At 51.9% G+C, this 15,179-nt stretch overlaps 1 protein-coding gene across 4 annotated transcripts in view; it reads left to right on the top strand.

Annotated features, from left to right (window-relative positions):
• The window catches only part of MVB12B (multivesicular body subunit 12B), a 62,356-nt gene that overhangs the window by 496 nt on the left and 46,681 nt on the right, over positions 1–15,179 (top strand). The window contains exons 1-5 of one of the 4 annotated variants that reach the window (XM_035341339.1): positions 207–267; positions 4,415–4,500; positions 5,549–5,671; positions 10,191–10,298; positions 13,557–13,653. In XM_035341339.1, the coding sequence (XP_035197230.1) occupies positions 5,558–5,671; positions 10,191–10,298; positions 13,557–13,653 (319 nt within the window). In that variant the 5' untranslated portion in view covers positions 207–267; positions 4,415–4,500; positions 5,549–5,557. The other 3 variants (XM_035341336.1, XM_035341338.1, XM_035341337.1) reach the window with 3 other exon arrangements.

The following is a 15,179-nucleotide window of genomic DNA, read 5'->3' on the forward strand; positions in this document are numbered from 1 at the left end:
GGGGGGGGGGCACCGCGTGCGGCCGGGCCGGGCGGGGCTGCTGGGGGCTGCTGGGCAGCCGCAGCCTCGGCGGTCGCGGGGTCTAAGCGAGTCCTCGTGCCACGGCCTAGCAAAGAGCTTGCTGCGAGTGTTATGTGCCCAGTTACAGAAAATACCCCAAATACCGCGTTTCTTTTGGTCTGTTGCTGCAGGTGTTTGTGGTGTGGATTTGCTTTATTGCTCGTTTTTCTCCCTCACCCCTTCTCAGAGGTTTCTGCTTAGCTGGAAGCGATGAACACACGCTGTTTGTCTTTATGAGCCAGGAAGGGGACACTGAGCTGCCCGAGTTTTATTTACTCACCTCTTACATTGCCAGTGTTTAGGAGTTTTCACTGTGGTTTCTGGAAGGGTTCTCAAAGATCCACAGAGCTTTAGTGTTTGCTTTGCTTTCTCTAAGTTGGGATGCTCACGGTCATTGCAACAGCAGCTGGGTCCTCAGCTGAAATGGGAGAGCTGGACGTCAGAAGGCGTTCAGCTGGTCACGTTAAAATTTACATTTCTCCATCCTGTATTTATTTTAAACCCAGTGAGAGTGTGCAAACGCAAGCCTTGGTGGAGCCTGTCAGGTCCCATGGCAGGTCAGCAGTGCGCTTCAGTGTCATCCCTGTAATTCTCTGCTTTACCTATTGTATTTTCTCAGCATACTGGGATGAAGGCTTCATTTGAGGTTCTGGAGCCGTGAAAATAAAAACAAAATGTTCCAGTTCTGCAGTGCACGTTTCTCTAAGTGAGTCCCAAGCTTTAAGGCACTGTAGCTGCCGGGGACTTGTCCACACAGGTACCGAGACAGAAATAACTGAACTGAATGTCATTTAAATTTTGCTACCCTGGTAGAAGGTCATCTGTGTATGGAAATCTATTTTGGTTTGAAATAGGACACTCCTTGCAAATGACTGCCCACCTGCTGTGAAGCAATACGAGATCTGGGTTTTGCTCGCTCCAGGCCGAGGTTCCTGTTTCCATTGAGGTTGGTCACAAGCTGCGGCAGTTCTGCACCGAGCTGGGGACGGCTGGCCGGAGGGTGGGGGGTTGGTGTGGGGACGGTCCCGGACGTGCCTTCGTTTGGTGAGAGCTGACGCTGAGGTTCTGTCTGCTTGTGACCGAGGCTTTGGGGGTCCCAGCTGCATGTCCTGCCGCGGTCTCCTGTTTCTTTTCTGACTCAAACAGTTGTGCTTCAGGAGCAGAAATAGCAGGCCAGCAGGGGCTGTGTCCGGTTCCTGGGGCTTGGCAGCCCTGGTGGGAGGACCAGGCGTGCGGAGAGGAACACCAGGGCAACCTCCGAGCAGTCCGTGCTGTGCCGGCAGCACCCGCCTCCTTCACGAGATGATGCAGCGATAACCCGAGCACGTGGATGAGTGTCTCAGCAGCGTGTCTGCTCTGGTTTGATAGGATTATTTCCTAACAGTGCAGGAGCTTAGGTAGTTGATAATTTTTTTTCGGTTTTGCCTTAGCTCATGGTTTTCTGCTCTGTGGGAAGAGCCAGATAACGTCAAAGTGTAGGGCTTGCAGCTGAGGGAAGAACCAGTAAGACCATCCCAACTTCAACTGTTATTGAAACTCCTGTTTAACTTCAGGACTTGGCCTGCTTTGCTGGCAGCATGGAGTTTCTATGGCAGATAACATCCCGGGCATGATCTGTCCACCTGCTCCTGAGCTTGCCTCACTTGCTGAAAAGGAACATCAAGAGGGGATAGTGCTCTACAAACTCAAAATAATGCTTTTATTTCTAAAACTGTGTTCCTTTGTTATGCATGTGTCCCAGCCAAAGCTCAGCAGTGTGTGTGGTCAGGTTGCCTTTGTGTAATGCTCTAAGTGGACAGTGAAGCCAGCAGAAAAGTTTGCCTAGGATGAACTAATAAAATGAGAGACGAGCCAGCGAGAGCACTGGTGAGAGAATGCAGAAAGGATGGAAATAGACAACCTCGGGGGTTGTGCTGCGGTCTGCACCCCCTCTGCGCCGTGCCTGCGCTTGCCCTGCGGGCTGGGCGGCGGTAGGGCCAGACGGAAGGCCGCTTCCTCTGCCTCGCGTACGAGGCCTCTGCTCCGTGGGCCGAGGGCTTCCCAGCACGGAGACCTGCAGACCCTCGGCTTGCTGCTCTGCGTGGAGCCTGCCTGGTCCCCGCTGCCTGCGGAGTGGCTGCTGCTGGGGTTGGAGCAGGAGTGCTTGCTTCGCTGGTGGGCTGGGCTGGTTTTGCTGGCGTTTGTTCCAGGAAGGTCAGTTTCTGATACTCCTGCCTGCTGCTCCGGAGAGGGAATCTTCATGCTTTCTCGGGCCGCCACATGGAAGACGCGGCACTGCTGACCTGCAGCAGTGTGAAACCCTATGCAGAGCTTGCCGAGTGTGGGTGGTGTTCCTGCCGGCCTGGCAGGGCGCAGAGCCTGTACCCCAGCCTGCGCTGCGTGCCTGCGGAGGCGCCTCCGGGGGCCCGCCTGGGCTGGGGCCACGCAAGTGGGATCAGGCTGCCCAGGACCCCCACACCTGCCCCCTGTGCCACAGGCACAGCTGGCTCAGGGCTGCCAGAGGTGTTCAGAGTGAAGCTGGCAGTGCTGCAGCCAAAATCTGTGCCTCGTCCTGCGGGCATCCCGCTCTGCCCTGCATGCGGGACTGGTGTCAGCAGGATGCGTGCAGCTGTGCGGGCGTCTTCGGTGCAGGCACGGCCTCTCCCTGCTGGCTCTGTCTGAGCAGTCCCAGTGGGGCTGGCGTTACATCCTGTCCTGGGGCTCGTGTCCGGCTTCCCCTTGGTGCTGGGAGCTGGATGTGGCCCTGCAGCTGGGAACCTCCAAGGAGCATGCTCCCAGCTAATGGGAAGAATGTTCCTGTAATTGTTGCGGGCTGTTCCCAGAACAACCATGCAGCAGGAGGAGCAGCAGAGGCCCTCAGAGAGCTCGGCGAGCAGAGCTGAGCGTGGGATGGTGACGGCTGTTCCCTGGTCAGCTGCTTTGAGTTCCCAGCCACCACGATGCTAGGCAGGCGTATAGGTCAAACTTACGTTGTTTAAAGAGAGCTTCATTAAAATAACAAGCTGTCTAATAGGAGTATTTATAGAATCCCTCTCCTTGATTTAGTCTGTTCTTTCACTGTTTGGTTTTTCTATTATTTTTAAGTTCAAAGGCGTGCTAGAAAAGAAACCAAACTTCAGCAAGCGCCCTGAGGGAGAAGTGAGATGTAACTAATCGTCGGTATGATTGCCCAGCCAGAAACTCCTCTTTGACCTGTGCAGAGCTCAGAAGAACGTTTATCCAGGTGCACAGATTGGTTTCTGCTGCTCTGTATCTGTTCCAGATGCATCCGTGGTACCAGCTGCGGGCCGGGAAGCCGCCCTCGGTGGCTGTACCTGCACTGCCTCACCCGCTGCCCCCCTCTGCTGCCCCTCCTGCGCCTCGCCGTGCCTTCCGCCTGTGCCCCAGGCAGGAAGCCCTGCGCCTTCATGCGTGGCCTCCGCCGTTTCCGCCATGCAGGGGCTTTGTGTGAGCCCTGACAAAGTGCGGATTGATGCGGTTTCCTCTCCCCTCCCCCTGCCGTGCCGTGTGTCCGGCCCTCCAGAGCTGTGCGACAGAGGTGCCTTTCTTCCCTGGGCCGAGGGCAGCTTCGGGCTGGGCTCAGCGGTGGGGGGGGGGGGGAGGGGGGTGAGTGCTGCGCCTCCGCCGAGCCCTCCCCATCCTCGGTCCTCCGCACAGCTCCCATAGTGCTGGAATCCGCTGTGTGCCGTTCTTTGGTGCACTGGGGAACACCATCGCTTACCGGGACCGCAGCTCCAAGCGGTCTTACAGAAGCTGGTATCGGCATCCGTCATCCCCCAGCTCCTTCCAGTGTGTAATAGCAAGTCATCACGTTATTGTGAGTGACTTGGAAAAGTTTCAGAAAACACGCATTCGTATGAACAGATTGCAAGCTCTTTATTAAAATCACATTATGTTTGCTCAGTTCTGCACGTTTTAGGCAATTGTTTCTGGATTATTTGCGAGGTATTTTGAGGAGCTCGTGGGCACGGTGCAGCAGTGCTGGCTTTGAGCAGCACCCGGTGGCATTGTTAGCTGCACAGAGCCCTTTGTTCCCTGCTGACCCTGACAAAGTGGAGACTGTAGTGAAGGGAAGGGGGCGAGCAGGTAGGGTTCAGGGTGCCCTTCTGGTTGTGCTTTGGAAGCTAAAATCATGGGGTAAGAAAGTGGGCCTGCTTCCGTTTGCTGTGTGTGTGCTGGATGCTTACCAGGTGCTGAAGCAAAGCTGTGTCCTCGATTTGGTTCATTGGCAATGGTATTTTCGTCATTTTGAGCACTTGTTTCCGTTGTTTTGGACACTTCAGGCAGTCTGCTTGTTTGTGTGGCATTGTTATTTACACAGGGACCGGACTTGCTCTTTTTTTGTTGCCTGCAGCACGATGTTTGTTCAGACTGGGCATTGTGAAGTGTAAACCCAGGTCCTACTGGCACCAGCACTCACCTCTGCCTTTTCTAGAAGCAGTAAGTAACTAGCCATCTTCGTGGCCTAGAAACGCTGGGTTTCATTGCTCTTAAGAGGGAACTGAATGAGGTAGCTCTGGGTCTCTGCTTGTCTGGCTGCTGGGCGGCGGTGCTCCTTCACACGCGGTGGTGCCCTTCTGTCTGCAGGTGCATGGGGGGCGGCGTCCCGGGGCAGTCCTTCCCGGGAGCCAGAGAGCTCTGGCTCCGGCTGCCTGCCTCTGCAGACCACATGCTGAGGCAGTGGCACCTTTCCTCCTCCTCCTCAGTGAGCTATTTTGGCAGCTTTCTTGTCCTCCCCCCCTGCTTCCAGTAGCAGCATCTCTCCAAATGGGTTGGTTTCACCCGCTTCTCTCCCTCTTTGTGTCTCTTTTCCCTGAAGCATTCAGCACTCTTCTCCCTTGTTCCTGGAAGATGCTCAGGCCTCCGTCTGCTTTGCATCAGACCATCCTGTGTTGCTTCCTCTGTGTTCCCCTGGCGCTCAGCTCCCTGCAGCAAGCAGAGTTTTGCATATAGTGCCAGATACATCTGTGCTGATACGTGAAAGCGGTCGCATTCAGGAGGGTGCGGTGAGACTGAAGGCTCGCCGGGGAACCCTCGCTGTGCCCAGTGCCTGGGTTGAATGGGGAACCTCATAACGAAGCCATTACCAGCAGATTGCTTGCTGCTTAAAATGGCAGAGCTACTTCAACCAGCCTGACTTGGGGATGGAAATTCCTCTTTATCTGGGAGGGAAGGGATGAACTTGGGTTTTCCCATCATTGGTAGATGGAGACCAGCTCATGCTAAATATCCTAGAAACAGTGAAATTAATCTCAGAAGAGGCTGCTGGCCCAAATTCCAAACCTGTTGGGCATTGCACGAATGTACCTTCTTATCAAAAACAAATGAAGGTGCAGAAGGTGTGTCTGGCCTAATCCTGTGTTTAACTTGGCAGTCTGTGGCGTTTCAGCACAAGCACTGTGGCATGCACGCACGCAGGCTCTTGGTGCTCTCTGTTCCTCTGAGGTGCTCTGCCCAGCAGCCCTTTAATTCTGTGCCTTTCTTTCAGGATCAGTCCATGATGCCTGAAGTGCGAGACCTCTCCGATGCGTTGCCTGACTTGCCGATGGATCCCATCACGGGTGTTGGTGTGGTCGCATCCCGGAACCGTGCACCGACAGGTTATGATGTAGTAAGTAGAGCTATTTCAGCTGCTGTTGCTAATGCTTTGGTTCTGCATTAATGAGGCTTTGCTTTGCTGGGAATGGCATCTCTTCCAGAGAGGGCTTGCCATCAGACCTGTTTTAAGGAGTAATTTGGTAACCAGCTGCCCCCCTCTCAGCCCAAGGTACTTAGCAGTGCATTTGCTCTGTGGAGGTTTGTGGGTGCAGTCAAGCCACTTCATCTGTGCTCCAAGAGGAGCATAATTACCTGGAGGAGAGGTTTTCAGAAACAGCTGGCCACTGTGGCAAGCAAATTTACTGATCCTAGTAACATTTATCCTGAAGGATTCCTAAGTATCACGCAAATTACATCTCTGAATAAATGGATCCCACATCAGCTGTTTAATCCCACATATCAGCACTGCACAATAATGATGAGAAGCTCCAGATTGGGAAGCAAATAGCTTCACAACCAGCTGAAATTGCAAGGGCAATTTTGATGGACAGAATGCAAACCTCTAAATTAAGCTTTGGCAGGAGGCTGGGCAGCAGGAAAAGGCAGCTGGGTACAGTAGAGATAAATATGTGGATGGGTGGATGGAGGTCACAGTTTAACGGCTGCTTGTTCCCTGGATTAGTTGCTGTATAGTCACCAACATGATTGTTTTTTTTGCCTATAAAATGAGTGTCCCAAACAGTGAAACACCATGAAATACTGACCTTGCAGAGTACTGCATGGGAAGATGTGGCCTGTGGTCCCTTTTTGTGTATGCTGCTCCAGCTGCTCCACGTCACACCTTGGGTTTTCAGTGTCACACAGCTTGTGTAATTAACTGAGAGTGGAAACCCATCGACTGCAGCTTTGCTCACACGTTTACAGCTCTGGATCATGTATGATCACTGGATCACTGTACAGGATGCCCGGTACAGTGTGAGGAGGAAGAAAATGGATCAGGCTGAAATAAGGGGTGGTGTGTGTGTGTGTGAAAAGGCTCCTGAGAGACCTGGAGGGGTTTTTGCATTTACTGCATTTTTCTGAGTGCTGATTACCTGTGTGAGCCAGGCTGTGTAATTAGCTGCTTGCCCTGATAAAGGAGCATGGGACAATGTGAGAGTTGTGATAACAGAATTGCATTCTGCCTAAACGACTGGGCAGAGAGTGTGCTCACCCCAGATAGCCTGTCTGAGGTTTAATAGGGAACTTTAGCACTAGCACAGTTTAAACTAAACAAGATAAAAGATTCTTCCTGTGGCTTAATCCAATTACAGTGGTGTTGTAATAATGCTTGTGAATGTGGGTTGCTCTCTCCTAGGGGGCACAGAGCGGAGGCTGCCTTTCCTCTGATTTTTCTGTTTTGCTTTGTGTTTACAAGGGGCTCTTTTGACCCGGGGCCAGTGGTCCCTGCTGTAGGCAGTGGTGAAGTGTCTGCTGGCTGCAGGTGCTTTACCTGATGTGTGGCTTCCACACGTTTCCTCCTTCAGCCGTGCGTGTGGCAGAGCAGCAGCGTGGCTCTGTGCCTGGGGGCTGTGCTGGGCCCCCCAGGAACTGCCGTCGGTGTCCTTCCACTGCACAGCACCTGCTGTGATGTGGCTGCTCCAGGGGACACAAGATGTCCTTGTGCCCAGACCCGTGGGAGAGGTGAGCATGGGGCTGTGCTCCTCTTGCCTGGATGTCTGGGCTGTGGCTCCTCTGCACAAGTCGGCTGCACGTGGTGTGTGGGGGCACCACTTCCCCACGACCTCTCTGGAACCCAGCCTATAGTATCTCAAAGCACAAAACCAAGCATGCAGAAGCCTACTGCTGAATGCAGAGGGCATAGACTGTAGCAAGTTGTGAGCCGTGGGCAACACGTGGCCTGCAGCAGTACCAGGCTCTGCGTTTCTCCAGATCTTTTAATAGTGAAGCACCAAAGACCGGATTTTGCCAACGCACATGGAATGTGTCTGAGTGTAGATTCCTGAAAATCTGCCCAAACTGGCAAGGCTGAGCCCAGAGGTGGGGAGGAAAGGGAGGAGAGATGGGTGGAGGTCTGGGGACGGCAGGGAGGTGTGGTTCCCGCGCTGCTGCCTCTCACTGCAGGCTCGGCCAGCTCGGTGCTGTGGGTTGGTCCGGGGCTGCTGTGCTGGGGCAGGAGTGGGGGCAGCCCCTGCCAAGGGGCAGGCAGTTCAGCGTGCCCGTTTGCCAAAAGAGCTGGCCCAGGGCTGCCAGTAACAGCATGCCGGCTGCAGGGCGCTGCGCGGCTGGAGGAGCGGGCTGGGAGACGCCTTGCCTACCGCGTGCCACTCCTCTACGTCCAGCTGTTCGTGGCGTGCGCTTGAGGAATGTCTTCAGCTCTGAGAATGACCTTCCCCTGTGGGGTGGGAAGGCGCTGTGCCAGGCGGGCAGGCACCTGACTGTTCAGCTCCATGTTCCACTTCCCTCTGTGGCCCGTCCCTGCCCCCTCTGCTCCCTTGTTCTCTGTCCGTACCCCTCCTGGTCCTCTGGGCCCAGACAGCTCCTTACAGCAGGGCATGGGCTGTGGACTGGAAGAGCCTGTGCCTACACTTTGCAGGCATGTCTCTGGAGTTGGTGAACGCCGGGATGCCCTCCCGCTGTTGGTGGTCGTTGCAGACAATGGGGTGGGAAGATGTTTGGAGCAGCCACACGGGAGCCAGCCCAGATCTGGGGGTACCACCCCCACTTCTCCCTCGGTACGGCCAGGATAGAAATGTGCCCAGGGTGTTGGGCACCATCTCCACCATCCTGCATGTTCCTTGCCCCTTACCGAAGCAGGGAAGACGTGGGCTGGGGTTGCTCAGCACCCATCCTGCTGGGACAGGCCTGCCGCGGTGTCTCCACCTCCCTTCCCCTCGCTTACCCCACCATGGGCACGTTGCCCTCGCACAGCAGCGCAGCTCAGGCACGGTTCTGCTTCCAGGGGTGGTGGGGATCCTCCTTGCCTGCAGGAGCCTAGCAGATGATGTAAGATGTTTCCTGTTTATATTACTGTGTTTTCTTTCCCTGTGAGTTTTCTGACAAGTTAATGCATGCTTACATTCTCCAGGCTTGGAAGGAGGCTTCAGAAGGATGGTGTGGAGCTGCAGCGTTCGGGATTAATCGCTAGGGATAGCACCGGCGAGTGTTGCATTTCAGCAGCAGCAGGCATGGCTTTGCTTGGCGTGCCCATGGGGAGCTGGTGAGGTCTTTGCCCTGGCTGCTTTCTGTTTTGCTGCTTGTATTGCCCTAAACACTGCAAGAGCAGTGGTTAGGGGTGCGTGCTGCGTGGCGCTGATGGTAGGCAGCGGTTTGGCTGGGCAGGGAGGTGCCAGAGGAGCCCAGGGGCTCAAGCCCCAACTCTGCAGGGATGCCTTCCCTGTGGCAGGCGGGAGCAGGGCGGCAGGGAGAGAGCCCCAGCACCTTTCCAAAGAGGAGCGGAGTGCTTGGTGACTCACTGGGAAGCTAACTTCAACCGCTTTGAAATTTGAGGAGTTAGAATTGCAGGGACGTTGCCTAGAAGGGTTTGTGGTGTGATTTTTTTTTTTTATTATTATTGCTTTTTGAGGATTTTTTCAATGCTGAGTCAGGGCATAACACTGCCAGGCTCACTCCTCTGGGAAGGCGGAGGTGCCAGCTTGTGCATGCCCGTGCTGGAGACTTCCTGCCTTTCAGCTGGCAGAATCAGGTGTCTTTGGGGCAGCTAGCTCTAAAGGAGGTGGTGTCAACTGAGGTGTCATGCTGCCATCTCAAAAGTCACCTGTTGTTGTAAGTCCCGGGGAAGGCAGCAGATGTACCCTCCTGTGCAGCGAGAACAGGGGCTGTTCTCTGTGGTGATGGGTCTGCTCCAGAGCTCTGCTGTGTGTGCAGAGCAAAGTCTTCATAAAAAGAAGGGAAATTGAGGTATGAAAACGGCATACCCGAGTTTTTCATCTTCCTGAGGGAGTGAAATGCAGGTGCTCTGGTACAGCAGCCACAGTCCTGCGGTGGGGTGACTGGCACAAGGGCTTTGATTTGCCTCTCTGTTGTAACTGTTGTAAATGTCACTCCTTTGAAGTGACATTTTAATCCGGTTTAAATCATGTGTGAAATCACAAGGAAAGGCTTAAAGATCTTTGTGGGAGTACTTCTTGTTCTAGCCTTTGTCAGGAGAAGTGGCTGTGGCTCCTGGTCAGCCCTGGGGCCATCGCTTTGCAGAGGACCTTGTGCTTTGTTGGGATGGACCCCTCCTCGCAGCTTGCAGTGCCCCTGCACTGTGGCGGTAATGAGTGCCTCAATGTGCTGACTTTTCCAAACTATTGTTTGGAGATTGCAGCCAAGTTGCTGTTTCCTCATTAGAATAGCTTTTGTCAGAGCATCTTTAATCAATGGACTCCCAAGCGGCAGCATTTTTAGAACTTTTTTATTCCTCCTTTTGGAAGTTCTTTGCACTGCACCTTGTGAAGAAACTAATGAGATGCTGTGAGAGTTCGGGCTGCTGTTAATTAGAAGAGGTCTGAAGAAGTAGTACTGCACATATATTAACTTTATCTTGGCTCACATGTCTCCTCTCTCCCTCTGTCTCTTCTTTCCAGGTTGCACAAACAGCAGATGGTTTGGATGCTGACCTCTGGAAAGATGGCTTATTTAAATCCAAGGTCACACGATACCTGTGCTTCACGAGATCATTTTCAAAAGAAAATGTAAGTCCATTTGCTGAGTGTCTGCATGATTTGCATCTGTGCCTGGTATGTTCTTACCCATAAGATGATTCATTTTATTGAGCCAGTTATAATTCAAGCAGGCGTTTAACTGTGTTTTGGTGACTGAGGAGGCAAGCTGCAATGGCCAGATATTTGTGTTTTGTTTATGTTCTTCATGGAAGGAAATCAGTGGCGAAATCTGTAACAAAAACAGCAGAAGAGTGAATGTTTACATTTCAGCACCCCCCTTACACTAGCAGTGGGTGCTGCACGCTCCAAATCCTCTTAGGTTTCTAGCTCTAATTACATAGAGAAGCAAATGCTGCAGAAAATGTTGACAAAGGAAATGTTAGTTTCTGAATCCAGGGCTATCACCCCTGTCTTCTTACAGAATTACCTTTTCTTTCCTTACTTTTTGTGTTAATTCTTGAAAATTTGTCTACATTGTGCTTACACTACCCAATGTTTGTAATCTTCTAGTATGGCTATTAAACAACTGCCAGTGATCAGAAATGAGCTTATGTCTGCCCACATCTCCTGTGGAAGGGAGGAGACCATGTGCAGCGAGAGCCTGACGCCTTCTGCTGTGTTCATTTAATTTTTCAGTTGAGGGTAGTGTGAAGACTTCCTCTTTTCTGGAGGAGCTATTTAATTCTACAATGAATGCGCTCCATCTAGTGGGTAATTCTGCTTTTCTTGGTGTTCTGGATATTCACAGTGATACAATTGTCGAGGGTATGGAGATACCATTTTGTGTGTGTACCAACAATGGGAACAGAAAAGTGGCTGTGACTTTGGAGGCTCATCACAGATCTTGACAGGAAAAACAAGGGCCTGCCTATTTCCAGCATTTGCCCTTTATTCCATCCACTTTCTCCAGATTAAAATGAAGCTGCGGAGCTATGGGAAATACTGCTTCCTCGGGTGGATGGACAGTAACTGTGTTTTTTATCCTTGAGCACCTGCAGCAGCAGGAATAAAAGCACCAGAGTAGGTAGGGAGGATACTAAACAGAAAGATTTGTGATCATTTGGGTATTAGGTTTATCTGTGGCCACCTTAAATGCAAGGTTGTCAGAAATAATTATGGGATAGTAGCAACTACTGGCTACTGGAGACAGTGTAAATCCCCCCAGTCAGTGCCTGTTGGGCTTTGGCATGAATCATCTGCTCAGCATGGCATGGGAATATGCTCTTCATATTTATGAGGAGTGAATTAGATGGGGGGATTGAGAGGGGGGTCTCAGCTGCGCAGCAGACGCATGTGCGAGGAGCGGTGCAAGCTGCCGTGTCCCACGCCGGGGCTGTCTCGCAGCCCGTGCCAGGTGGGTGCTGCTGGGCTCCAGGGCAGCAGCCGCGGGCTGGGCTGTGGTGGGACCGCGCTCCTGCGGCTCATTGCTGCCGAGCCCCGAGGGGTGGCAGGGAGCTCCCTCTCTTTCTGGGCAGTGGATTTCCTGAGTTTTGTCAGGCTGCTCACAGCTGCGAGCGGGTTCTCTCCTGAGGACACTCCTCTGTCCAAACTCAGCAGAAGGTGCAGCTCATGCTGCTGAAGGCTGTAGGTTTTGTGTGTGCTTGGGGCCTCTCTGTGAGGCAGAGATGGTCGGTAGATGTTGCAGCCAGCCTGCCAGCCCCCACGGAGCACACAGCTGACCAGCACTCCTGGTTCCCGGTGTGCGGGAAGGTTGGAAATGCAGGTTGTGTGGCCTGGGAGGAGGAGGGAGCTGACGAGCAGCTTTTTTTTCCTGGTGCAGAGCAGCACCTTTGTCCCAGAGCAGCCCAGCAGAGCTTTCCATCTCCTCGGTCTGCCCCAGCCATGCAGGGCTGCGATGGGCTGTGCCCAGCCTGGGGCCCACAGTTAGCAGAGCACTGGCTCTGCCTGGACCTTCATGTATTGCTGCTCTTTGGGCTGCAGGTTTTACTGCATGGGGGTGTTTGTTTTGTTTTGTTTGTTTGTTCTTTACAGAACAGCGGGAACTACTGGGCCTGAAGAACATGTTATTAGCAGAGTGAATGCAGCATAGTTACTTGGCATATAATGGAGACAGCCTGCAGTGTCCCTTTATCAGAACAATCATTCTCAACAGCTTAAAATATTTGACAAATTATAAGGATGGTTTTGGTATTTAAATGTCACATCTAGGAGGCCTGGAATGGTGCATCTCACAAACAGAGGGATGGAGGCAGCCAAGGGCTCTCCTGCCTCGGTTGCTTTGTGTGAGCTGGGGACATGTGCCCTGCGTGTGTGCTGGTGGTCAGGGCTGCGGGCCTGGGTGCAGGGAGCTGACTGTGAAATGCAAAACCTCAAAACGAACTCTGGCCTGATCTCCCCTTAGTTCAAAGGCTACGAATTCGAATATGTTTTAAGATAGCTCAGAATAATAACCAGAGAGTAGAGATATGCATGAAATTGTTTGCCAGACAAAAAATACCTATCAAGGAGGTACCTAGAAACAAGTAACAGTAAAACACACTGGCAAGTGCGATGGCTTAGGATGAAATCTTAATTTTTCTGTGTTGCATTTCTGTTTGTAAAGGCTGTGTGGTACCTGAAGAGTAGGGCTTTTTCTTCAACGCGTGAATGCAGATTACTGGGAGCAATGTTGGCTTTTAACTGCAAAGAAAATTTGGTTTCTAAACAATTGTGGAGGCTGTCATTCTGAATTGTGTTTTTAGTTCTTCAAGCCTTGATAACAGGGTGAGGCATCAGTTCAGAATTCATATGGACTCTAAATGAAGCTCTTCATTCCAAATGGCCAGCTCTTCTGGAGCACGCCTGAGCTTGGAGCTAGAACTGTGTCTATTCAGTACTAATTAGCTAATGCATGTAATAACGTTGGCTGTGTCTGCAGGAATCATCTTCCTGTAATGCGTTCTGCCATTGCTGTCACAGAAGTGTCGAGTCGCTCTTGCAGCGTGAGGAGTAACGTTACCTGTGTAGTGGGTGGGGTGGTGGAGCTGATACCTTGAGCTGCCGTGTTTTCAAAAAGGAAGAGTTGGGTTCCTCTTCCGAGGATCCAGAAGTACAGCTATGGATAAGATAGCTGAATCTGTGAATGCCAGAAGCTGTCTGGTATTTCATATTCAGTCACTGTAGTTCCTGCGGGAAGGACAGTTCCAGGTGTTGGCGTGGTACCTCCTCGCATGTTTTTTCAGTGGTCAGATACAATGATAAAGCTTTTTGGGATTCAGAAGGGGATAAAAGCTGGGTTTGAACTGGATCACGCTGTAATAGTTGACTGTTTCTTTTCTCTCTTCAAAGAGTCATTTAGGCAACGTCTTGGTTGATATGAAGCTCATTGACATAAAGGACACTTTACCTGTGGGCTTCATCCCCATCCAGGAGACCGTTGATACACGTAAGTTGGTGTCGGTTCCTGCAGTGCCATGTCTTGGTGCCCGCCCTGTCAGGTGGCACAGGGCTGTGTCCCAGGCAGCGGGATGCTCCGGGTGCTGCTCTGTGGGGCATCCTTAGGGGTAGCTCTTTTCCTGTACAGTCCAGGCTAGTTAATACTGCTGCCTGGCTGCCACCAGCTCGCCCGCTCAAGCAGGAATAGTTTATTCCTCCTTTTTGCAAGGGCAAACTGGGCCTCACGGGAACAGAGCTGCTGTGATGGGGGTGTTCACAGACAGGTACGAGAAGGAAAGTGGGTGCACATGGGGCTGTGCTCACGCACACATGACTTCTCACCACCTGTTGCAAACAAACAAAAGCCCAGGTCTTGGCAGGTGGTGCTGAGGATATGTTTGAGCTTGCTGAGAGAAGCCACAAGTATGGCATCCAGGGGAAATACTGTCCTCATTTCTGCAAGGCAGAAATGGCTTTCCTGCAGCATTTAAGCAAACTGCTCATGAACGGGGTCTTTGGATCCCCTGAGACTTGTGGCAGCAGCAGTTGGAGCCATGTCTAGTCACAACAGCACAGCCTGCAGCAGGCTTCGTGTGCTCTTGGCTCGTGGTGCAAAGCAGCCTGGGGCCAGCCCCGTGGGAGCTGTCTGGGAGGGCTGCGGAGCACCGGGTGCTGGTGCTGAGTGCATGGCTACCACACAGGAGCATAGGCTGGCTGGTACCAGTTCTTGCCAGTAAAGAAATCCAGGCTGGTTACGAACAGAAAGGAGGTGTATGGACCTGCGTTGCAGGGGGTAATTCATCCGGATCTGCAGCAGATGAGGATCATTTTTCAGTCACTACCAACCCAGTTCTGATTTGAACCTGTAACCTAGAAGCAAAAGGCTCTGCAGCCCATTACTGAGCCCATGGGTCGTCCCTTTTCCTGGAGAATTCCTTAGCACATGCGGCATGGGAGATTCCCACCCGTGGGAGAACTGGGCAGTTGTCAGCTGTTCGTGTAGCTTTTGTAGAAGTCCGAGTAGAGAGGTGAGAAGGGACTTTGTAATTAATTTAAAATGCATTGAATTGCAACCCATACAATCTTTAAAACAGTGGCAATGTCTGTATTAATGAAGTGGTGCATATCCCTGTCTCCATTAGCATGACTGAACACATTTCGATTGTCTGTATATAATATGTTTACTTAAAATTAACTGTGGTTAAGCATGAGTAATTAATGGATCCGGCACTTAAACAAGTTTGCTACAGACTGCAGACTCTATCCAAGCGTGAAAGAGACCAAAGACAAAAGCAAATAGTATACTCAGCTTTATACATATTGTGAAAGCCGAGTAAGAGGCACTAATTTTGTTTAAAGCCAAATTTTTTGGTTATACATGTTTCTATGTTCTTCTCTAATGATGCATGACTTGTAATAAATACATTAAATATAGCATTCTTTAGTGGTTCTTGACAAAATTTTCAGATGTGGAAGCCTTAAAGCCTGGACTCCTTAAATCTGTTTTAGGTAAGTCAAAAGCCCTAGTTTACCAAA

Source organism: Oxyura jamaicensis, chromosome 17 (assembly GCF_011077185.1).
Source record: "Oxyura jamaicensis isolate SHBP4307 breed ruddy duck chromosome 17, BPBGC_Ojam_1.0, whole genome shotgun sequence".
NCBI classification, from domain to species: domain Eukaryota; kingdom Metazoa; phylum Chordata; class Aves; order Anseriformes; family Anatidae; genus Oxyura; species Oxyura jamaicensis.